Raw genomic sequence first — 23,520 nt, 5'->3', positions numbered from 1 at the left:
TGTGTTTGTCAAGTGATGTAACTTGTCAAAATGAGTATGTTTTTTCCCAGCTGAGGACCTTCATCTTTCAGTCTTCCCTTTAGCTATCAGCTTGAAAATCAGGCAACGGCATACAATGCCAAATGGAGCCAAGATTTTCAAGACTGTTACCACCAAGCATTGGGGTGAGAGGTTGGAGAAGGCACAAACACCTTCTGTGGCTCTTCTGCAGGATGTTGAGTAGTAGGTGAATAAGATTCTTTAATCCCTTAGTTGATTTCCTGCCTCGTCTGAGATATTTGGCACTGCTCAGTTTGAAACTCCCTTTTAAATCAAAATGACCTGAGTGCTTTTCCTGTACCCAGAAATAGAGAGGTGACTTTTGGAAAGGAAGTAAACCATCACTAAAGGAATGGTCGTGTGTCTGCTCTGTGTTTCAGGTGTGAATTACTTTTTGGGGAAATACTATCTTGAGAGCCAGTCTGCCTGGTAGATGTCAATCTGGACTTGGGAAATAAGATTATAGGGTGAACAGAGGCTATTAATTATTGATGGTCACTGGAAACTGGTTGATGGATATGTACACCACTGCTCAGTCCACTGTGACTTAAATGTAAATTAAATTTAATGTAAAATTATGTATGATTGACAACTCATTAACTATGGTCTAAAACCAGCTAATATGCTGGAGGGAGGGTTGGCTTTTCATTTCTCAGGTTTCCATGGATGGCTTTTCCATAAACTAGAGACTGAGATGTCTCTAGTTTGTAACTCAGAAATACCAGCTTTCCAGTAAGGACAAGTGAACAGTAAATCACAGGAGAAAGGAGGAGGTGTTGTAGAAGTGAAAGACTTCCAGAGGATAAGCTTTCTACCCTTAAAGCTCATGGAGTTTGCAAGATAAGGGTTAGCTCATGAAGAAATATCCATTTGGTTCCTAGTAATAGCGAATGCAGGGGCTTCGTACAAGTCGTCAGTCATTGTCAAAAACAAGCAGTGCCACACAAGGACGAGAGGTGTGTGAAGTGAGCTGCAGAGCGATATCTCACTGATTTGTCTTGCACCAACTGAGCATAGCTGAACAGGATATTGGTCCTTTGCTGCTTAAGCAGTCAGAAATAACAGGGTAGAGAGCTAACATATAATATCACCGCTCCACGGGGGCGTTGTGTAGTGCAAATACCCAAGGAGGAGGGCTGCGTAAACATATGACAGTGGTTTTAAACAAGACAGCCTGTATTTTTCTTTCTGAAACTACTGGTTGGGGGGATCTTCCCCAGATGGTTACATTCCTGCCCACTACCTTTTCATTTTACAGCTTCAATCCCTTTGGTGCTCAAGGAAATAAGCAGCTATCAAGCCAAGCGTGCTGCAGATAGGTGCCATGCAGGTGTCCTGGCCACGTGAACACAGAGGAGAGCACTTCAGCATTGCTTGCCCTGTTGCACATCCCACCTTCCCATTCGCGTGCAGCGGTGGGGGCTCCTAGTGCAGCTCCGTGACCTCATTTTCACAGGCCGTGGTGTTTTGGGGGTGCATTCACAGGGGAGAGTCCTGCAAAGAAGAAGGGCTTGCCCATGGCAGCCAGGTTCAACAAAAAACTTTGCTCATTTTTGTTTGATTTTTTATAAACATTCAGAAAAACGTTAAGGTTAACCATATAGATCTGAATCATCCTCATTTGGGGCTGGTGGTGTGGCTGGTTGGGGTTCAGTGGAGCTCGATGTCTGCCCCATCCTATGTGTAATGACTGGCTTGTGAGGTGGGTTCACCATGCCAACCATATGCTCGAGTCAGACAAGAGTGATGGCAATGGCTAAGTAGAATAATTTGCAGCATAATTAATTGACTTGTGCATATAAGTGTGACTGAGCATCAAGCAATGCCTATGCTTGAGCACAAAAATAATCAAGGCCACATATTTCGATAGTGAAATATGGGATATCTTTAAAAGCCCAGGACCCTGATGTTTCATACAGACAAGATAAAGTTACTAATATATCAATGAGCATGAATCAGAAGGGCTCATTGACGTTCATATCCGCTTTTGGACCATTTTCAGTAACTAAGTCAGATGACAGAGTGTGGGCTTTTGCTAGTATTTACATGCAAGAAAAAGAAAATAATACTATGTTTTGGTAACCACATTTCAAACAGTGATATGTCCTTATTACAAGACTACTTATTGGAAACTTTTGGACATTAGAGTAATCAAAGGAACAACTTGGTGAGCAATAGGAAGTCTTTTCAGACAAAGTGAGGGCAGTGGCTGGTGAAGTTTTGATGATGTTTTGTTTTTACAGAGTAGAAATGTTGTCATATTGGAGCCACAGAGGATTCCTCATGGTTAGTTCCTCTTTTCTTTGCTGGCTTTTCTTGTTACTTTTTCTACTTGCCCAACGGTCTGTGTGAGTTGTTCATAAGTGAGAAGTGAGGGCAGTGGCTGGGGAAATTTTGATTTTTTTTTCTACTTGCCCAATGGTCTGTGTGAGTTGTTCATACTTTTTGTTTTAAAGGTCAGAGTCATTAAAACCTCTTTTCTTTGCTGGCTTTTCTTGTTACTTTTTCTACTTGCCCAATGGTCTGTGTGAGTTGTTCATACTTTTTGTTTTAAAGGTCAGAAATGTCATTAAAACTGTATGAATTATGGACTGAATAATATTTTTCTTGTTTCTTATTTCAACTTTTCCCAAGTTTTTTATTAAAAAAAGGTAGAAGATGGTTACTTTTAGTAGACATTTTGGGGGGTAGGAAGTTTTGGGTTTGATTAATTCAGGTATAACACCTGGTAATAGACATGAAATTGCTGGTTGATGTACCATTTATTGTTACTGCAGGTATGGAACAGGAGGGAAATTTAGGACAATTTCATATTTCCAGGTGAAATTCTTCATGAAACCTGTGCTAATCTTTATCATAGAATCTGTTATTAGGTCAATTCACTCATAATATTGTAGACATTAAAGGCAAAAAAGAAGAAAAATTGCCCTTGTAGGCTGAGTCAATAATATGAGCTATCCCTATACATGAACATTTTAATTGGTTTAATGGAGTCTATTCATGCAAGTAAATTTTGTAGAATGTCCTGCTTTTTCTATAAAGGGAGTCTCTTGTTGTTTGGATGGTTGCTGTTTTTTTTTTCTTTCTTATCACGTAGAAAAGTAATGGGATTAATGAACATCTTGAATTAATTGGAAAAAAATGAGATAAAAAAGTGCCCATTCTTCCTCATCTTTGCATACTAGCTTAAACTGAGACCTGAGCCATGATGAATAATTAAATAGTAAAAATTAGAAGTTGTCGTCATAGCAGTGCAGTATAAATGAATGCGTATGTGTTCTGTGAAAAGATTTATTTTAGTACATAGAATAAACCTGAAGGTGTAATTTCATCACGTTACTAACAAAGTGTTTACATTGGGCTAGACATTACTGACAGCGGTAGCTGACAGTCCTTACTGAGGCCTGGTTTTGAAAAAAATGCAAATGTGTGACTTGAAAGTGTTGAAGTGCTGCTACCCGTGATGGTAACGGGACGTAAGAGCCAACGCAGCGTCCTCCTAGGGTCGGTGCCAGCTGCTCCCTTCACATCTGTAAGGAGAGGATGAGTCTCCAGCTCAAGTGTCTTCATCACTCTGTGGTACCTATCGGTAAATTGGGATCGTTGTATCTTTAGGATGTTGATGCCTGTGTAGTTTGTAAAAGAAGTGGGAGTCAAGGTTCGGTAGGGCTTTCTTTGATATCATTCATCACGCTCGTTTAACCTTTAAAATATATCAGCCAGTCGATGTTTCTTTTTCAACCAATGAATCAATCAATAAATAAAAAATAAAATTATAACCTCATAGCTGACTTCTGTATCTTCAAATGGCCTGACTTTTTGATGTCGGCTTAAAACTCTCACAGCTGAGCTGATGTGAAAGGGGACAAGACAGCACGATGATGGGCAGTACTAAGAAAACTTCCATGGAATATGATATTTTTTAATCATGTTTCCTCTAGCGATCACTTCAGAATGATAAGTAGTGGATGTCAGTGTGGATTTGGAAGAAGAGAAGGTATCTGTTTACATGCAAAACTTTTTAATTAAAAAACAGATACAGAGCCAAGATATTTCTTACATTCGTATTACTCCACCTCGAGGGTTTATTGGCGTGCAGAGGAGGGTTCAGCATGCGGGTCACACTGTGTGCTGACACTGGGGTGAGGGAAACAGCTATCAGCCCTTTTTGCTTTCCAATTTCAGCAATTCAGACATCTGTGGCAATTTCTGTTTTCCATCATATTCCCAGAAATTCTGTGCCATGAGTAGAACAGGATTTCTGCATAAGTGCTTGGACCTGAGCTGCCCAGTCAGTGTGTTGGGCTTGCAGAGACAAGGGCTACTGGTCCTCGCGGAGGGTGTTTGTGTAGGACCACTAAACATTTCCAGAGGACTCTATCATTTAATAGAAATGTTATGACATTTCCAGAAATAGATTTCAGTCTTTTTGTAAGATGGGGGAAAAGGTTGGTTGGGTTTGTCAGATCCTTTGTTTTTTACAGAATTAGTTTTGATGGATGAAGCGGTGGCAGAGAGTTCTGAAGTTTGCAAGCGGTATTTATTTATTGTACTGTATGTTCTTTTATGGTGGTAGTTATTCAACCATACAAATTAAAAAGTCACTTCTAAATCAACTTATTCCCAGAAAGATCAAGAGTTTCATCGGGAAAAAAAAAAAAAACAACTTAGACAAAAAAACTCTCAATATGAAGGCTTCCAACTATTGCATTCCTGATTGTATTACTCTTTCCCAGGGGAGAAAGAATGTTTTATTCTTCAGGCACAGTCTGGATCTGTCTCTCCTGCTGAGAAAGTGCCACCTTAGAGAGGTTTCTTAAAATGTTGACACCTGACCATTGAAACTAGCTCAACAGCCCCCAAACGGGTCCCCGGAGCAGTCAGAGGGGTGCAGTAACGAGTGAGTTTTATTCGTTACCATGCTGGTTAACATTTGGAGCAGTAGTCAGTTTTGTACTCTATTTTCTTTGGGGTTTTACTGTAATAAAAAGCAATTTCTTCAGTCTCATCCTATTCAGGAAATCAGGTAAAGGCTTGCTTGCTAATCAGTGGTTTCAGTGGTACTTCATCTAAAAATTCAGTATAGAGATTTCCTTAATAAAGGCTGTGTGCATATTTTTAAGTATATTTTTGTACTATTTTTAGAAAGGGCTTTCAGTTTGTAGTTAATAGCATAGAAAAACATCTAGAAGGATAAAACAAATACAAATATAATAGTTACAAGATCTACTCATAATTAAAATCCAAGGGGAGAGAAGACATGCAATAAATCAGAGTTTATATGAACCAGATGTTGTCTATTTTGGGCAGTGGTGGAACTCCATGTGGCGCTCAGAGATGAGGCGGATGCTTTGTGGACAATAAAATATGCTTTTCTAACAGCATCTGCTTGCCTGTGTGTCTTGTGCCAGAATTCACACACCTCTCTCATTTGCTGCTCTTCAGCCTGAAGATGGCCTTGTTTTAGCCTTCTGCAGTTGGATAGTTTATGGAGCTTGGTAGTTTTAAAATGCTTTAAAATGGAGGAAGAAAGAATTTGTTTTCTCTAAGAGAGAATCCGCACAGGTAGTGGGATGCTGCTGGTGAAGAATCGCATCCTGCTTCAAAGAAATGTGCCATTGTTGTAAGCGTTTTGCAAAAACAGTTCTGTTCTAAAAGCAAAGTGAAAAAAAATCTGATATATCAAGGGTGATGCTATCTGTGCTCAGGAGCAATTTGATCATAACCTTCTCTATATCTGTCTCTTCCTCTGCCTGAAGTTCCCTACCTTAAAATGAATTTGTTCCTGAGACTACTCACTGGGGTAATCTAAACTGGTCTTCACTATCAGTGACACATGTATAATGACATTTTACTGCTTGTCTTATCCAGCACGTCTGAGAAATCCTACTGCTAATTGTTGTATTATTAGCTGCCCACGCAGCCCTGGGGGAAAAAGTGGCACCGGCACTGCCGGGGCTGCAGCGCCGCGGGATGGACTCATCCCGGGTGCGTGGGAAACGCATCCCTCCCGCAGGACCTCCCTGCTCTCCAATCCCCTTTCAAAATGTGTGGGGAACTAGAGGGCAAGGTGGGCTCTGACCAACTGACAGCTCTGCACGCGGGATGCTACCGATAGGTAGTAAAATGCAAATTTTATTGCGGCAAGACAATGTTTTCCTTTTGGATTCTGGGTTTTGTGTGCTTTTGGAAAGCATTTGGCAGCCACAGCAAGTATGTTTACAAAAAGAGCAGAACTGGTAAAGTTCAGGTTCGTGTTTGGATTCAGCCCCAGCAAACTGAAGCTGAAGCTGTGCCAGACGTTTGAAGCTGCCAGACGACAGTTCATCTCAAACAGAAAGCTGAAGAGGGGGAAAGAAATTTGTCAAATGTATTCCATGTGGAATTGCAGGCAATTTAATTTGATTCACTACACTCTGAAATGTGTTGGACTTCCCTATTGTTTCTTTACTTTAACACTAAATTTGATACCTTCTGGGATCGTCAGTGCTTTGTGCTGCATTTGTCACGTTCTCTAATTTACTGGCTTTAGTCTCTCTGTTTTAATTGACAGTACTGAGCCCTGCCAAAAGCACTCTGTTAAATTTAAGGTTGCTAGTTGAATCCTGGGGTCATTCTTCAGGCGAGGGGAGTGCTGCCTTTCTGTTGGAGACCACTGTAGTAAGAAGGGGCAGGGCGTAAATGTGAAAGAGGAAAGGGAAAATCACAGTAAACCTCATTCCTGTGTCTCCATTAGAAGCACTTAATTGACAGTACTGAGCCCTGCCAAAAGCACTCTGTTAAATTTAAGGTTGCTAGTTGAATCCTGGGGTCATTCTTCAGGCGAGGGGAGTGCTGCCTTTCTGTTGGAGACCACTGTAGTAAGAAGGGGCAGGGCGTAAATGTGAAAGAGGAAAGGGAAAATCACAGTAAACCTCATTCCTGTGTCTCCATTAGAAGCACCAGCAGCCGAGCGCCACGGCTGCGGGGGTACAGTTGTCAGGACATGGCCTGTTCCAGGGTGGCTGCAGAGGCCAGGAGGTTCATTTTTATTCAGTAATGACCAGCACCAGAGAGCGTGGAGCTGTGTTTTATTGTGGTTTTGCTTTTCCAATTAATTTCTAGCAACAGCAGCGGAGCGCCACGGCTGTGGGGGTACAGTTGTCAGGACATGGCCTGTTCCAGGGTGGCTGCAGAGGCCAGGAGGTTCATTTTTATTCAGTAATGACCAGCACCAGAGAGCGTGGAGCTGTGTTTTATTGTGGTTTTGCTTTTCCAATTAGTTTCTTGCTCCGTGAGTGAATTTCCCATGAATTCAGTGTACACTGGAGCCCGGCCCTGGGGCAAGACACTATGGCTCTCTGCAGCAATGCAGCCCTGACATCTCTCGACTTGCCCAATATTTATTACCCGCTCAAGTGCAGCTTTGGCATCGAGGCCACTTTTTCTTCTCCTGCTCCCTCTGACCGAGTGCCAGAAACAGAACCCAGAGCCTCCATCTGTAAATAAGGCTCTCTGAATTTGTCCAAATGTCAGAGCAGTTGAGCCCACCAGGTACCAATGTTTTATTCCACATAATATTAATTTCTCTTGAAACCTGAAGACTTGTGTAGGCTACAGCTGAAGGTAAGGACTGCAGCTGCTTTTTGTGCAGGCGGACGAGTAGAGGTGCACAGCAGCTGCAGGTTAAATATAGCTACCCTGCCTTGATTCTTACGGATAACAAAATTTTCCATTTCTAATATTCTTGCCTGAAACATCTATTCATTTACTGCATTGTGATTTGACTCCCTGGATCAGTGCATGTTTGCTCCTGAGCCAGGCTAAGGAAGATGAGAACAGTCAAGCCCAAAGTTGCTAGCGTTTACACGCAAGTCAAGTCCATGAGGAGTTGGGTGTCTTTACTGGTGTGTCTGATTTTTTCCCCCCTGACATGTGCAGCCTCTGTTTCTAGGTGTTGAGAGTTTTTGTTTGTTTGTTTTGAAGAGTGTGAGGAGAGAGGAGCCTGAGGCTATCTGACATGGGAACGGTTGGAGCATCTCTTTCAACTTCTTTTCCTAGGCTGTAAATGGCCTGTGTTCACATTTTTTTTTCCCTCCCTAAAATCTTCCTGCAGCTCCCTGTGTCTTTGAAATACAGTTCTGGCAAGTTGAAAAGAGATCTGTGACAGAGAGGAAAAAACCCCAGGGCTGCCAGGTCGCTGTCAGTGGGGTGGTAGGGAGTTGGCAGGGATGGCTGTGGTTGTGCAGAAGTTGCGTGTGCTTGCCTGCTTCCCACCACTGCTCCGAATGTAGGGACGTTCCTGGTACCAGCAGGGCCGGGCTCTCCGCTCTGCCTGGGAGTGCTGGGGAGAGGTGCTCAGACAGAGAGGAAAAAACCCCAGGGCTGCCAGGTCGCTGTCAGTGGGGCGGTAGGGAGTTGGCAAGGATGGCTGTGGTTGTGCAGAAGTTGCGTGTGTTTGCCTGCTTCCCACCACTGCTCCGAATGTAGGGACGTTCCTGGTACCAGCAGGGCCGGGCTCTCCGCTCTGCCTGGGAGTGCTGGGGAGGAGGTGCTCGGTGCAGCACATCTGGAATTTCTCCCAAATACAGCCCCAGCCACCCTATAGCATCTCCCAGGGATGCTCCTGCCAACAGGTGGGATGGGCAAGCGGCTGTTGTAACCTAGAGATTGCCCTACAATTACATAGCTCCTCCCTTTATAATTATCACAGTAAGCTACCGTAAAATCTGTAGTTTTTCCTCAAGAAATGCATAGTGATGTTTAAAATCTTTTCCCATGTAGGTAGTTTGACAAATACGAGAGCGTTGTGAAAATCATTACTGCTAAGGGTAAAACCTCCAAATAAAGTGCCCTGGGATTTATTTACTGTGTGCTGTAGTAATAATAATTAAAACACATCCTACTGCAGGTAACTCCCACAACTTGCACTTTGCTCTGAAGCTGAGAAACTCATTGATTAATCCATGGGGTCAATCAGTCCATCTTGTTTGGAGAGTTAATCATAGAAAGCCTGTGCACCAGGACCAAGAGTGAAACAGGTTTATTTACTGCTGCTTAATCAGAGAACCCAAACTCTCCTGTAGAGTGGTGAGAGGTTTGTTTCTACTTAGCCTTTAATTGCAAAATGATCTCATTAGTACCATAGTGAATCTCAGTACTATCCTACAGATGCATGGAATTTAAAGAAGAGCAAAGAACAAAAATGGTTGCCCGTAAAAACTGAGCTTTTGCCAAAAAGTGTGGTGCAGTGGGTATTTGCAGGATTACCCAAACCAGGCTTCTCTCTATTAGCCTTTTAATCCAAAGCTGAAACATCAGCTGCACATCCCAGTGGCTTTCGGTCCACCTTACTGTTAAGAACAGGAGGTCTGTCATAATGAAACTACTGTGAAAGGTGTTTTATTCAAGGCTAAAGATGTCTATTGAGAACAAGAATGGAAGCCAACAGCATAGTTGCTATGGCATTCACCAAAGAAAGGAGTAATCCTCTGAGTTATCCCAGCTCGGGGTGCTGCTTTGCAGGGAACTTCAGACCATATAAGTGTCCTTCTTACCAGCCTCTGGCATCAGTCCCTGGCTCATTTATTAGTTAATCATTTCTGAAATGTCTCAGTAGGGTAGAGGGAGAGTGATGGGATCTCAAATGGGCAATGAAATCCCGAATAAAGAAATCGTTGCCCAAGCAGGTGCTGGAAACCCAGAGGTGAGGTTGCACACCCACGGTAAAGCCCTAAGCGTAAAAATGTGGAAAGCAGTGAATAATGTCTTTAACATGGGGCGCTAATAGATGCAGGTTCATGTTCCTGTGCTGGAGAAGAGGCTTGAATGTGAGTTCCACATCATGCAAATCCAATTCAAACTCACTGCCCTTTGAAATATGGATAGTATCTCTCTGCCTTTGTGGTAGGAAGTTTCTGGCTTGGATTTAGAAAATTGGGGATGAAAAGACTCCTCCTTTAGCCCAATGCTAAATACTGGGAAGAGAATAGAGGGGAATATTGCCTTTACCAATACTTGTTTCTAATCAGATAAAAATAAGTGACGGTGTAGGAAGAATCCCTCTACTAACTGCCAGAACATGTCAATTTATCATATTTTTCCACTGTTGCTCTTTTTTGAGCTAGCCTCAGAGCTGACAGTGTATGTTTTACAGTGCAGCAAGGTAGATTGATTGATCCTAAATAGAAAAGCCTTTGGGGTCTTGAGCTGATGTTTTAGCTTCAGGAAAAAACTGAGTAAAGCATGTTAATGTAGAGAAAGGAGCCTGGTTTAATTGGACCAACTCCTGGCTTGCTGAAAATTAATGGCTGGCTGGCTGCTGCCAGAGTGATTCATCTTTTCTATCATGTTCTACAGTCCTTCTCTCCAGGGTTCTGTACTCCCCTCCAATTCCAATACCAAAAGTGAAATATACTTCTTTTTTTTTTCCTTAAAAACGTGTATTTTAGTTGGATTGGCTTCCAGTAAATGAAAAATAGCACTGGTGGGAATGTGAAGGAGGCAGGCAGTGTCTGGGAATTGGGTTTTGTTTACTGTAGGGCTGGTTTTGTTTTGTTTGAATGGGATTTAGATCTTGTTGAGATGTACTCTCAACTCCTTATTGCTACTGGCTGACTGTACAGGTGACAGAATGAGTTTCTAAAGGATCCCGATTTCAGTGTGTTGAAATGTATTGTTCCTTTCCTTTTCATCTGGCCATGGAAACAGAAACCCTGTTTAAGCAAGAGCTGTTAAAAGTGAATATAAAGCTGGAAAAGGTGTTGAAAGCATTTAGGTGGCTCTGGAAATGAAAAGATGAATTTTCCATGTAGTTCTGCCCACAGAAATTTATTTTTTTTTTTTAATAAATGACTTGTGCATGAACAAGGCTTGTGGTTTTCCCCATAAAACCTATTGGAGGCAGTCCTGGCTTTGTGAAAGCAAAACAGCCTGCAAATGAACATGAGGTAGTTAGGAGTTTAATAGTGTGTGCCCAAAACCTGCATGGATAATTTGATCATGGAGGGGGTTGAGCTTTGGAATTTAAAGTGGGGAAATTCAAAATGTATTTTCAAATGTAAAATACTTTTATGTGCCATTTGAAGTCTATGTTACTTGCTGCTGGAGATAGGTTGCAACTTGTTTGCTGATTCAGAGGTGTCACCAGTTGACTAGCACATGGAGTCATTTCTAACAAGCATATAATAGGTTGGGAATGTTGTGAATGTTGTATTATTGCATATGCTGTATAGGAGGATTCACTGTAACTGAAGATTACAAGAAGATAAATAAAGAAAGATTTTGTTTAACATAATTACATATGGTAAATTGTTACGGTAATTTATTATTATTCCAGTAAGGCAAATATTAGCAGTCATAGCTCAGAGATCATAAATAATGCACTGGAAAATTGGATGTCATGTTTCACGTTGACCTGAGATATGGAAAATGGGTAAAATTGTAGCAGATTTCTGTACCATTAATTGCAAGAAAAGAACATTAAGAACATGCTAAATCATGCTAAATATTTTCAGCAGATGATAGACTGTGGGGCAATTCATTAATTCTCCTAACTCATTCATGATTTTTGTTTTTTACTCTGAGAACACTTAATGAATAATCAATGCTTTGTGAAGCTGAGGGTGTGCGCATGCACATTTTTATATACATTCATATACCAACCAACATATATCCATTTATCTCCAACAGTTTTCTGTATCAAAGCATTTTCTTAAACTGTGTACTTTTAAACTTGATCACTAGGGATATGTTTATTAAACTCTGAAGTAGCTGTTTGAATTGCTGTTTTTACCTTTTACCAGTAGAGTTTGGTTCTCCCACAGTGCTATAAATATTAAATAAAGACACTAAGAGTTTATTAGTGTAATATTTTTTATAGGGACATGGTTGAAAATGTAACCTATAAAATTAGTAATGGGAGGATGAAAATTATACATTGTTTCTATCAGGTTTTACAGCCATCATTTTTTCCTATTTATGCTTTGTTTTTCTTGTACAGAAGGAGAAGGGCTCTGAGTATTTTATTAACTGCGAGAAGCAAATCTGGTTGTGTATCGTATGATAGTATGGGATTTACTGTAAGCAGGAATGGGACAGAAGGAGGACTCCGGACTTATATGTAGCATTGCGTGTAAGTGGAATGGCTCAAGTCGGTTTTCGTTTCCACAAAACACTGAAACAGCGTCTTCGCGTTCTTCCAGAGTGGTTGAAAAGACTGTTGTACCTGGATACATTCATCCTTTAAGTACAAGAGAAACAAAATCCTCTTGCCTTCCTTTCAGCATTAGCCTTTTGTAGACAAGATATTTTAGTCCCAGAACTCCACCATGTGTTTACATTTGTTCATAGGACTCCATTTTACAGAACAATTACAATAGTAAGTTGTATGACATTTCTTAATTTTTTTAACCCAGTGCTAATTTGGAAGTGCCAGTGGTTTGCAGGACTGAGAATCTGCCCCTATTTGCTTTTTGAAGTGCCTGTAAAAGTCCATTTTCCCATTTAAAATTTTTATCTTGTATTGGGTTAACCTGTATGTGGGTGATGGAGGCGGTGTGATCTGGCCGTTTGAATGAGAAACAGGGAGCCTGAATGTCAGGGTTCAGTTCCCAGCTTTGCTGGGGATTTCCAGCGTGGCCGTGGGGAATTCACCTGACTGCAGTTTGTTCCCACTGCTGTATAACAGTTTTCTCACAGAATTGCAGAGGGGTTGCGTGAACATAAAGAAAGATGCCTTGAAAATGTGGCCACGTAAAAGTTTATACTCCGTACTTACTTTCTCAAATAAATGAAGCTTTCCAATGAGGCACAGCGCGCTCTGTTTCACATTAGCACTTAATGGAGAAATCAGTTTGTGAGAATGTAATGCACTCACAGGGTGCCCGGGAATACGTACATTTTTTTGGTTAACTGAATGGTATCATGCCTGTTCTCAGACAACAGGTTCCTATCCCCTAGGAAGCTGGTTTTTTTTTTAATTTCTGATGTGGTGACATGCAGGGGAATGCTGGCCAGGACTGCCACCCGCCCTGCAGAAGCCTGAGAAGATTGATGGGTGCAGACGTATGGGAGCATTGGGCCAGAAGTGCCAGGGCAGGAATACAAGTGATTTGCTAAAGATCACACAAAAGGGACATTTCTGTACATGCTCAGGACTCTGAAGGTTACCTGAACATCTGAAATTTCTAAAGGTTACAGTTAAGCCATCCTCATCTGAATGGTGTTCGCAGAAGTGGTGTGAGGGGTAGATTTGGTGGCTTAGGTTTATCACAGTTGCGCTGGGTGTAAAGGGAGCTGTTCAAGAGGCACAGCTTGAAAAGCAGACAGGATCCTGCTGTAAATAGCGGTGTGTATTTGCTGCTTTGAAGTTTATCAGGAAAGAAACATCTTCGCAACAATAATCCTCAAAACCATGGTGAAAAGCAGAGTCCTGAAGGGACCCATATCCTGAACTGTGGGATGATGTCCTGCCAGGGGGTATATCCTAATAAATAAGTATTATCCCTCCTGCTCTTCCAGCCCTGTGCAGCTTGCCAGAGGGGGCACTTTTTAATGGACTAGGAGAAGTTAAAGGAGAATCCAGAAGGATAACGCTTAAAGTGAATTCTTTGATTTATACCATTTATAGTCCTATTAAATTCAATATATTTCTCAGACATTTGGGGGCAAGGAAGTTCAGTGTATTCGTACATCTTTCAAGATCCTCACTTGATCATTTGACTCTGTCCAGCTAGCTTAACAAGCTAAATAATAAAAGGGAACAATGCAAAACTTGTTGAGGTTTTTTTCACCCTGTGTCTTTTCTGAAGAAAGATACTATTTTTTTTTCTCAGATGCCCAGCAGTTTGCTGCAGACTCCTGCAGCTTCCTTGCCCATCACTCAATACCTATTTCAGTATATCAAATTGTCATAGTTCCTCCTTTCATAGAGAAGCAATTAAAAATGATGAGGGTAAAGGGTTAAACCTATAAGCCTGCTAATGAGGGTGCCTTCTTGGTTTTCTTTTCATCAGGCATTTGATGCTGTTTTCAGCAGAAGCTTTCGATAAGCATCACTGAACATTTTTCCAGAGTATATTAAAAAAAGTTTTCTTTTTTTACCGTCCTGTAAAAATGATAGATGTATGGCTCTGCTGTTTATCTGAAATCCTAATTACTGATGTTGTAGCTTTTGAATGTTAAATTCATGCAGTGTTTTTTAGACTTCAAACTGGTCAAAGAAAGATGGATTTGCGTCCACAGAGAGATCTAAGTCTAGTAAACAGAGCCAATGTTTGTTTATTTATTAAATTATTTTAAAGTCAAGAGTTCCATCAACTGCAAATTACAGAGACTTAGAGCTTTCTAAAGGAGAGAGAGAAAAAAAAAAAGCAAAAGTTTTCTGCCATTGGATGAAATTTTCATTTCTGTTTCCATGCGAGCAAAGAGTAGAGGTAAGAGGTGGAATATGAAAATACGGACAAGGTCTCCTTTCCTTGAGCTATGGTATTTATTATAGAGCGATAATTGGATATTTTTTCCAAACCTATACACATATATTTGGAAAAAATATTTTTTTCTATATATATATGATCATGTATATATGTGTGTGTGTGTGTATATAACAGTGCATCTCAGTAGTCATGTAACATCCCAAGGAATCATTTTCATAGGGCAGCAAGGAGGATGAGCACAGGATTTCTAATGAGAGTCCTTGCAACCATGTGTTGAAAGTGTGAGCAGTTTGTCTATACTGTGTTGCAGATGTGTTTTCTACGCTGTGTACAAACGGTGCCTAGAGCAGTAGGAACAGCTATGCCTGACAGCAGCTGAACATGGTGATCCCTAATGTTCAAGCTCTGATGAGTTTCTGTATTGTCTCCCCTGTGTGGCTGAAATGTTCTGCAAAGCCACTTGGGTGAGCCGTGGCCTGTTTGCTGCCGTGCAAGGTGCGGTCCCTCGTAGTGACTAAACATTATGGAATCCAGACGTCCTTGAAGCCTTTTTGTGTTAGCAGCTCCTAAGGACTCTTTGGAGAGGAGTTGGCTGTGTTAATTCATTGCTGAGCATTCATCTACCTGTGCTACCTGAGAAGAGCAATGTGGAGCAGAGACGTTGCTTGTTTAAAAAATTAGACTTAATTTCTCTCAGGATTTTCTCTGTCTCAAGTCAAGTTTGTTTTAAACTAATGGAAGTAATTAGTGAGTCACAGAGGGACTTTGTCTAAGAGGTAGCCATTTTTAGATAATGGAGCATAAAAGTCGAGACAGTGACACATGACACCAGAGCAGCATGTTGGAGCCATGCGCTGTGTCTTAAGCAGATGTTTAAGTACTTTGAATACTGGAATCACTACATACACGTATAGGAAGGGATTTTTTTTTTCTCTCAGACTACTAGTACACTGTAGGGCTTTCTTTTAATCTCAATAAAATCAAAGTAAGCTCCAAATTGTTTTTAATGTGCAGTCATTATCACTCCTCTCTCTCTTCTTCAAATGTCTTTTTGTATATGATATGTGAGTACTTCAGGAGATACAGATGGAACTTGCTTTTTGCATTGCCATTATATAGCAGAGGGGTGAAATCATACACCAATTGATGGACCTTGTTTCTAACAACGCTGATGGCACGGAGCTGAAAATAAATCACATATTAGCAGTGAAGCACTCAATGTGTTCACACATATTTATTATAGCTGTGAACGCGGAGGAGATTTGCAGAAATTCCTGAGAGATGACGGAGATCTCGCAGCGGGGTGGTCCCCGGGGGTGTGGGGGATCTCCCCTGGCAGCACCAGTCACCTCGCAGGTCTCTGAGGCGGTTCTGGTTTCTCCGGGTGTGCAGCGTTGGTTCTTGTAGGTGCCACCAAACCGTGTGTGTGTTTAACCTCATTCAGTGCTTTCATGAGTTTTTATTTTTCAGACTAATCTAAAAACTGTCTTTACTGTTAAAGCGAGCAGGGCCTGGCATGGGTCTGAGAACTGACCTGGGATTGCCCATATGGTCAGATTGATGGTAGCACCACAGAGTTTTGGAGTTAGTGTTGACCACGCATTGTCCCCAGCAGGCCATTTAGAACTGAAACCTCATTTTGGGGGATAAGAAATTTTGGCCTTCAGGAGACCAGCTATTGTGTGCAGGTTGACCTAAAGGCCAGAGCATTGGCTTGCTAGCATGGACTGGTAGCCCTCAGCGCTGGTTGGGTTTGGGTGGGATGGCCCATGCGCTGCATGGCACATGGCACCTCAAGAAGGGCCCAAGCTCCAGCTCTGACGATGCTGAAGTTTGAAGCCTCAACACAGTCATGTATTTTTTTTAAGTTTGGCTTCCAACTTGTACACGTGAGCTTTGCAGTTTGAGATAATTCCTAGCTTTTCTGGAAACTATGGAAGACTCAATCCTGTAGGCTTTCTTCTTTATTTATTTATCTGAATGGAAGTCTCACCTTTGTAAGACAGAGGTCCTCTCTTCCAGACAGCTGAATATCTGCTCTGTGCTCTGACACTCAGTGACTGAAAGCAAGGGTGCCAAGAGCTTCAAACTGTGGTCAAAGTAGCAATTAAGTAATATCCTGTCCCTTAAAAAATTGTGACCAAAGTTTCATTTAAACTTTGAGTAATGCAGGAGATGCTACTTCGTGTTACATTGAAAAACATTTGTTATGCTTCTGGTGATAGCAGAGATAACTGGTCAAATGTCTCGACTAAAGCATTTCAGGTGAGATAGGCATGGAGGTTACTTGCTGCAGTCTGAGCTACAGAGAAAAGTGAAGATGGGCAAACGTCCGCTTTCCGAAACAAAACTGAGGGACTTTTGTTTTCCCTGGATTCCAGATTAAACAAGATTTTAATGGTGTAGGCTATGACAATGAAATTGCTTAAAAGCATTACCCACGGGGTTTTTTTATATACTAGATAACTTTATCCATCTTCTTTTTTATAAATCAATGTGTGACATTTGCTGTTTGTGCCCAATAATTACTGCAGCATTAGGTAACAGTTCCCACCACACACATAAAAATGTTCAAATGTGGTCTAAATGAATATGTAACATGGAAAGCCTCTGTGAGATGTATAGTTACGACATGATCACAAGCACCCCGGTTATTGAGAGGTGCAGTTTGGTGAAGGAGGGGATGGATTTTCCCTTCCACCACTACACTCTGCTCCTCATTTCTCCATGTTGTGATGGTACCGGGGGCTTTGGCAGCAGGACTGGTTGAGCAGTTTCCTGGCTGCTTTTTTCTTTCACCTGTGCCATCCCTCAGATATTTTTATTTAAATCCAGATTAGTCCCTGATTCAGCTCAAAGCAGCACTGCAGAAGCAGTCAGCTATGGTATGAGGGGAAGGGGATGTTTGGGGTAAAACTGGCCCAGGAGCTCTTCTCCCCTGGATTGCCACTGCATCCCTTCTCCTCCCACCACAGCCAATCTAGGTAAGATTCATCTGACCTAGCTTTTCTTGTGCAAAGATTAAGTGCCTGCTGAAGCTGCATGTGACTTGGACTAGCAGGTTTTCCTTATCTCATGGCAGGCTAGGAGCATTGCTGCGAAGCACTCAGAAGCCGCAGCATGAGAACCCCTGTAACGATCCTAGCTAGAAAGCTGTATATCCATTCTCACTCACTTGAGATGTTTTTACGGGTACAATATGTTTTCCTTCACCACATGTGTGTTCCGCCCTGTGGATTACTCAAATGGCAGAAAGTGTTTTGTTTCCTATGTGATTAGCTGCAGGTTCAATTTCTATCAGATTTGTCAATTTTGTCATATAATAGTTTGGGTTTTTTCCAGCCTAATGTATGTGACATGTTTCGCAATACCAATAAAAATAGTTTTCAAACTAGACTGTAAAAGAATTTGACCGAAAAAAGCTGAAAATAAAAATATCAGCAACTGGGGAGCTTTGATCTAACAGTGTAGGCTTTTAAATGACAAGTTTGCAAAGCGAAGTTTTACAGTTCTTCTTTGTGGTAGCTGTAACGTATGGGGGGGTCAGCCAGGGTGGGATTGCAGCTCTGGTTGGGGGGGTCCCGTTCCAGCAGTGGATGCAATCCGCAGAACGGTTTTAATTTTTCTTCTTTGTTTAAGATTTTTGGTTTTATATTTCTGATAATTGAATTGTTATGGGCTTTTGAATTTCAGTTAAGAATGTGCAAATAGGCTATCTGGTAAGTAGGTTATTGAAGGGTTAGGGAAATGGAGAACATTTCGTGCAAAAAAATACCCACAGTGTGGGTAATAGACTCTAGTCGAATTTAAAAGATAATGGCGACAAGGGAGAAATCCACTTGTAGAAATGGGGAACAGCTGTGTTTGAGATCTAATGAAACTGTATCAAATACTTTAAAAATGGCTTACAACTTCTTCCCTGGGGAACGGAGATAAAGCACAAGAGCACTCCTGAAAGGTCGAAGAAACAGTTAAATCATTTCCTTGATGGTTATTAGAGATACAGAAGACATCAGTGAAAATTAAATGTCTGAAACTTGTATTTGATTGCTTTTCTTATCACGCCAATCTCACACGTTTCTTCCATCTCTTGCTCTCTGTTCTAGTAAAATTTAATAACTGTGCCGGTAACAAGGGAGTTCGGTATGAAACCAACAGCCTGGACTTCAAGGTGAGGGCGGATGGGACCATGTATGCTGCCCACCAGGTGCAAATGCCCTCGAAGCAGCTGATCCTGATGGTGACCGCGTGGGATCCCCAGACCCTGGGCAGATGGGAGGCGATTGTCAGGTTTCTGGTGGCAGAGAAGTCGCAACACAATGGACACAAGGTAAGAAGTTTTCAAAGCTCTTTTTCTTATTTCATTCTTCCTTTGCCTGTGTTCCCCAAACCTTTAAAAGTCACATGCAGCGTCAAATTGTTTGTGTTGCCAGAGGAAGTGTCTGGGTAGAAAACACCACAAGCAGCAGCAAATTTCTTGCAAGTGATCCTTGATCATCTCTGACAGAAATGATTTAAGGTCACCAGTGAGGGAAGCGTTCTCTAAGTTCACACTTTCATATTTTTAAGTGACTGCTTGGCTCTGTTATATACTGCAGGTGATATACCTTGTGTTTGCGTCTCACTGCTAATACTCTCTCTTGACTTGAAATAAAAGCTGCAAATGAAGGGTACCTCCCTCTCTCCAGAGTCTAAGTCAACCATCATCTTGAGAAATATGAGGTTAAGTTCAGATTTCTTTTGTCTACTCCAGCGTAGACCTGGAGTCGCGCACTGGCTGCTGCTGCCGTGCTGCTAAGACATCTCCTTGGTTTTTGCGGTGATTCCTTTCTCTCCATGAGCCATCTGCATGGCCCTGCAGCTCCGTGGGGTGCTTCCAGAGGGGAGATTTGGGCTTGTTCCCTTCCAACACAGCAAGGACAGGGAGCATTGCAGCTGCCTGATAAGGGACACATGCTCAAACGCAGCACAGGCCAGCAGGGCAGCAAAGCACAACGTGGCCCAGCAGTGGCAAACGTCCCCTCCGCTCCATGCCAGTGTCTTCCCCACAGCTGAAGAGTGAAAAGCCAGCACCGTTCAGTATTTCAGATAGAAGGTTACAGGTGCTTGCTTTCTTTTTTAGTTTCGTACACATAGCTGAAAAGCAGGAAGGATATGGCCCTGCCCAGCAGTCTGAGAGCAGTATTGCTTCAGTTAAATACGGAGGTGGGCTGCACAGTGCCATTGTAATTGGGGACTGCTTCATGAAAACACTTTTCTTCTGGTCTGCTCCTTGAGTAGCTGTCTTTGTCCCACCTCTTCCATACCATCTTTGGCAGCAGCAGTTCTCCACCTTTTCATTTTCTCCTCCTTCCTTTTCAGTGTTAGTCTGGGCTGAAGATGCTGTAATACACTGAGTAAACACGGTTATATTGTCTGGGACCTACTCAGAAAACCCAATTCTGTGATGGTTGGGTGGTTACATTTAAGCAGGATTTGGCAGGAAATTGGCTGAAGAGTGTGATTTATTGCTGGATCTTGAAGACCTGCAGAGCAAGGATGAAGGTGTGTGTCCTGGGGAACAGTCATGGCTAGTTCAGGGACAGGCAAGGTCACTTGGCCATGGCTGTAGTTTGGATTAATGCACCACAGTAATTGTCAAAATAGCAAGACTGGCCTCTCCTTTACTCTTTTCTTCAGTGCTTGGGCAGAGAAGGAGGGGGAAAAGAGGGAGAGACTTTCTGTGCTGTATTGTCAGAATGCCGCCATGTGGGTCTGTGCCATTTGGGAGGATTTTTGCCACATGTGAGACAAGGAAAAGACTTGGAGAGACTTAAATCTAGGAATTGCCCAATGGGCTGACCCCCGAGGTTTTGCATAGCTTGGAGTCGTATAAATACACTTCTGCTGTTCTTCAGTAAGACTCTGGCTTGTGCAAGATATAATTAAGCCCTGTATGTTATGTCAACTGTATTTGCCTTTTTCTAACCAAAGAAATACTGCTTCCTTCTAAAAGTAATTAAATATTGAAGGAACAAAGTAAGGTGTCTTATATACTGCTTTAAATTTCTTCTCAGTGTAGCAGAAAGAAAATTGAATAAGCACACATTTCTGTTTTAGTAAAATATTTGGTTGGAAATTCATCTAATGTTAATGTAAGCTGAACTCTGGTTCAAAACAGAGAGAGCTAAGCTTTTTAAAATTCATATCCCTTCTTTCTAAAAGCCTTATTAGTGTGTGGTTTGAGGCTGGAAAAATATGGAAAACAAGACTAATGACAAGGTTATAAGCAGTTTTATTGTGGGTCCCTATAGCAGGCATCCGACTTGTGTTTTATTTAAATGCTTGTGCTTTTTGCAAGCAAAATAATCCTTTGTTTACTAAAGAAATAAATATGATTATAAAATTATTTTAAAAAATAATAGTGTTTGTGCTAAAAAAAAACCCAAAACCTAACAATATACAGTTCAATGTGTTTCAGGCCATGACCCTAATATACTACATTTTGTGGCTTTTACTAGAAGCAGATTTCACACTTGGTTTTGTGTAGTATAATATGACTCAAGCAGAACTACATAATTTTTTTAAAGACATTTCAGACTGTTGTGTAATATTCAGGATATGGAGATGGCAAATATGGGAGAGAAAGAAGGAGGTGACATGAGAGAGGGAGAGAGACCAACTCTCTGTTCTGGCGCATACATCCATTTCCATTTTTGTAAATTTGTGACTGATTTTGTGAAAATGCTGAGCAGTTCCCAGACATTATAAATAATTGGCATGAAATTTGCCATACAGCACCTACTGATCTCTGTTTGCTGGCACCTACAGCACAAACAGGTCCTTCTGCCTTGCTCGACCATCCTCTGTGTTTCTGTAGGCTTCTCCATGACTGATGGCCCTCAGCTGGGGCAGCCCCACTGTGTGACGGGAAGCTTGCTGCCCCGCTGAATCACCTCTGAAAGGATAAATCAGAATTTAGTTCACAATTATCCATGGATTAAAGCTTCATGAAAACATGATTAGCCCTCCTGGAGTGGCCATTATTAGACATTTGGTTTATTGTGCAGGTTAATACAGAATAAGTGTTAGAGGAGAAGTCGACGTTGTTGGGATACTGGCTGAGGTCATGGGGGACCAGAAGTGAGGTCCCTGCTCTGCTGCAAATTCCTGGTGCGTTCTGGGGGGAGCAAACCCAGTCTCCTGTAGCCTGCCTGCAAAATGGAGGCAGTGGTCTACTTCCCAGGAGGGCGCAGAGGATAAACCCCGCAATACATGATCCTTTGGATTTGTGATCCTTTATTATCACAATATGTAAGACTGGAAGTCTGCGTAATGGGCTGGGAGAGCTTTGGTGGTGGCCAGCATGCTTTCAGGGTGGCAGATTAGTTCAGGATGGCTCCTGTTGGGATAGTTGTCCCCTTGTGTACTTTCATTGCAAAATCAGAGGTTTTGGTGTCTATACCCATGACTCAGATCCCACAGCTGTGCCATTACTCTCGGTGCAAGCTGACATTTTAATGGTGAGTGACCCAATACAATGACAGCTTCCCCTCCTTCATAGTGTTGGCCTTATAAATGTGGTAATTGCTTTAGATGACTGAATGACCTGGGCAAATCTGCAAATTTTCACTGTAACCACTGTAATGAAAGAATTCTAACTACTACATTAAAGTTTAATGTTAGTGGGATGAAATGATAGCAAAGAAGGTAAAAATGTATTTTATGATACGTGAAGCATACCTTTTCCCCTCCTCCCCAGCAAACACTTGAACGAAACTTTTTTCTGGTTAATACAAGTGACTCTAGGAACTTTTTTTGTTCAGTCTTGCAGGAAACCTGATAGCAATTCAATTAGAAAATGCAAATGAGGTCACATATTTCCCACAGGAGTGCTGAATTACCCCAGAGGAAACTGAGTGATATTCTAGCAAAACAATAAATACTTAAGATAAAGTTTCTTGTACTGTTCTTGTCTGGCTGCCTGTTGTTGCAATTGAAAGTATCAATCGGACCTGTGGGGATAATTTGGAAAGAAAAAGAGAAAGAAAGAAAAGAAAAGAAAAAAGTTTTTTATGAAATAATATAAAGTCCTTGTAGCTTGTGTCAGCATTTATGAAAGATAAACTTGAGTGGGATAAAGCTCCAGAAGAAAACAAAGTAAAGCCAGACTTTACTTATCTGGAATTAGCAGTGCAATGTCTTCTTTTCTAAGAGTGCATGCTACTATTTCTAACAGTTGGATATTGATTCAACCAGAAGTCTAAAAATGAAGATTATGTTTGTGAACAGTGACAGTGCTGAAGACTTCAATCTTCAGAGTGTCCTCCATTTCTTAGTTGCAGAAACTCAAGTCTTCCTAAGTACGTGGATGGATATGTACCATTTGTCCTTCACTTCCCACACTACTCTCTGTGTCTGTACAGTCCAAGCTCCTCCTTGTCACTCCTTGCTAATCCACGTCCTCCGCTACCCATGTTGGCTTGTCCCATTTGAAGTTCTGGCCCACTCTTTCATATTAATCTTTTCTTTATTCTTCAGTGCTTGTATGTGTCTAAGCATGTTAAGGCATGTCTGGCAAATTTTCTTCTTTATTAGTTTATGTATTTTTCTGTAGTTCTCACGTCATGAGTTAAAATCAGGATCATAGAAATACAGCACAGAAAGGAATTCACAGCAAAAGAGCTTGAAGATACAGGATATATTCAGTACATGTAGGATGCCAGTCATCTGCTGCCAGTGACTTATTTTAGAAAAAAAAATATTGTTTTCTTTGAATCCTGTTTATGTCAGCCTAAGTTTCTCATTGTCTTAGCTTCTCACATTCTGAGCATGGAAGTATGTAAATTTTTGCAATGTTAAATCACTGGGAATTGTGCAATTAAAATCTTGCAAATACATGGTTATGCAGCTAGTGTTTATAACATTGAGAACTACTGTCAAAAATCAATGCTCGCTTAAGCCCAGCTTGCGTTTTATTACGTCTCGTCTTATTTCGGGCTTCTTTCATAACCCAGGTATGAGTCCACAGCCATACAATATGAGGTGAAAAGCTTGATTCTTACAGCCAGGTTTTTTTTTTTTTTTT

General features: G+C 41.5%; 1 protein-coding gene across 1 annotated transcript in view; it reads left to right on the top strand.

The window, feature by feature from the left end:
* Window positions 1-18,592: 18,592 nt before the first annotated feature.
* CDH4 (cadherin 4) overlaps window positions 18,593-23,520 on the top strand; it is a 185,508-nt gene continuing 180,580 nt past the window's right edge. Inside the window, exon 1 of the mRNA XM_019470656.1 lies at window positions 18,593-18,783. Coding sequence (XP_019326201.1) covers window positions 18,643-18,783 — 141 coding nt within the window. The 5' untranslated portion in view covers window positions 18,593-18,642. The remainder of the gene's footprint in view (window positions 18,784-23,520) is intronic.

Source organism: Aptenodytes forsteri, unplaced genomic scaffold (assembly GCF_000699145.1).
Source record: "Aptenodytes forsteri isolate BGI_AS27 unplaced genomic scaffold, ASM69914v1 Scaffold47, whole genome shotgun sequence".
Lineage (NCBI taxonomy): Eukaryota > Metazoa > Chordata > Aves > Sphenisciformes > Spheniscidae > Aptenodytes > Aptenodytes forsteri.
Note: the sequence above shows the minus strand (reverse complement) of the source record. Positions and strands in the feature narration are given on the sequence as shown.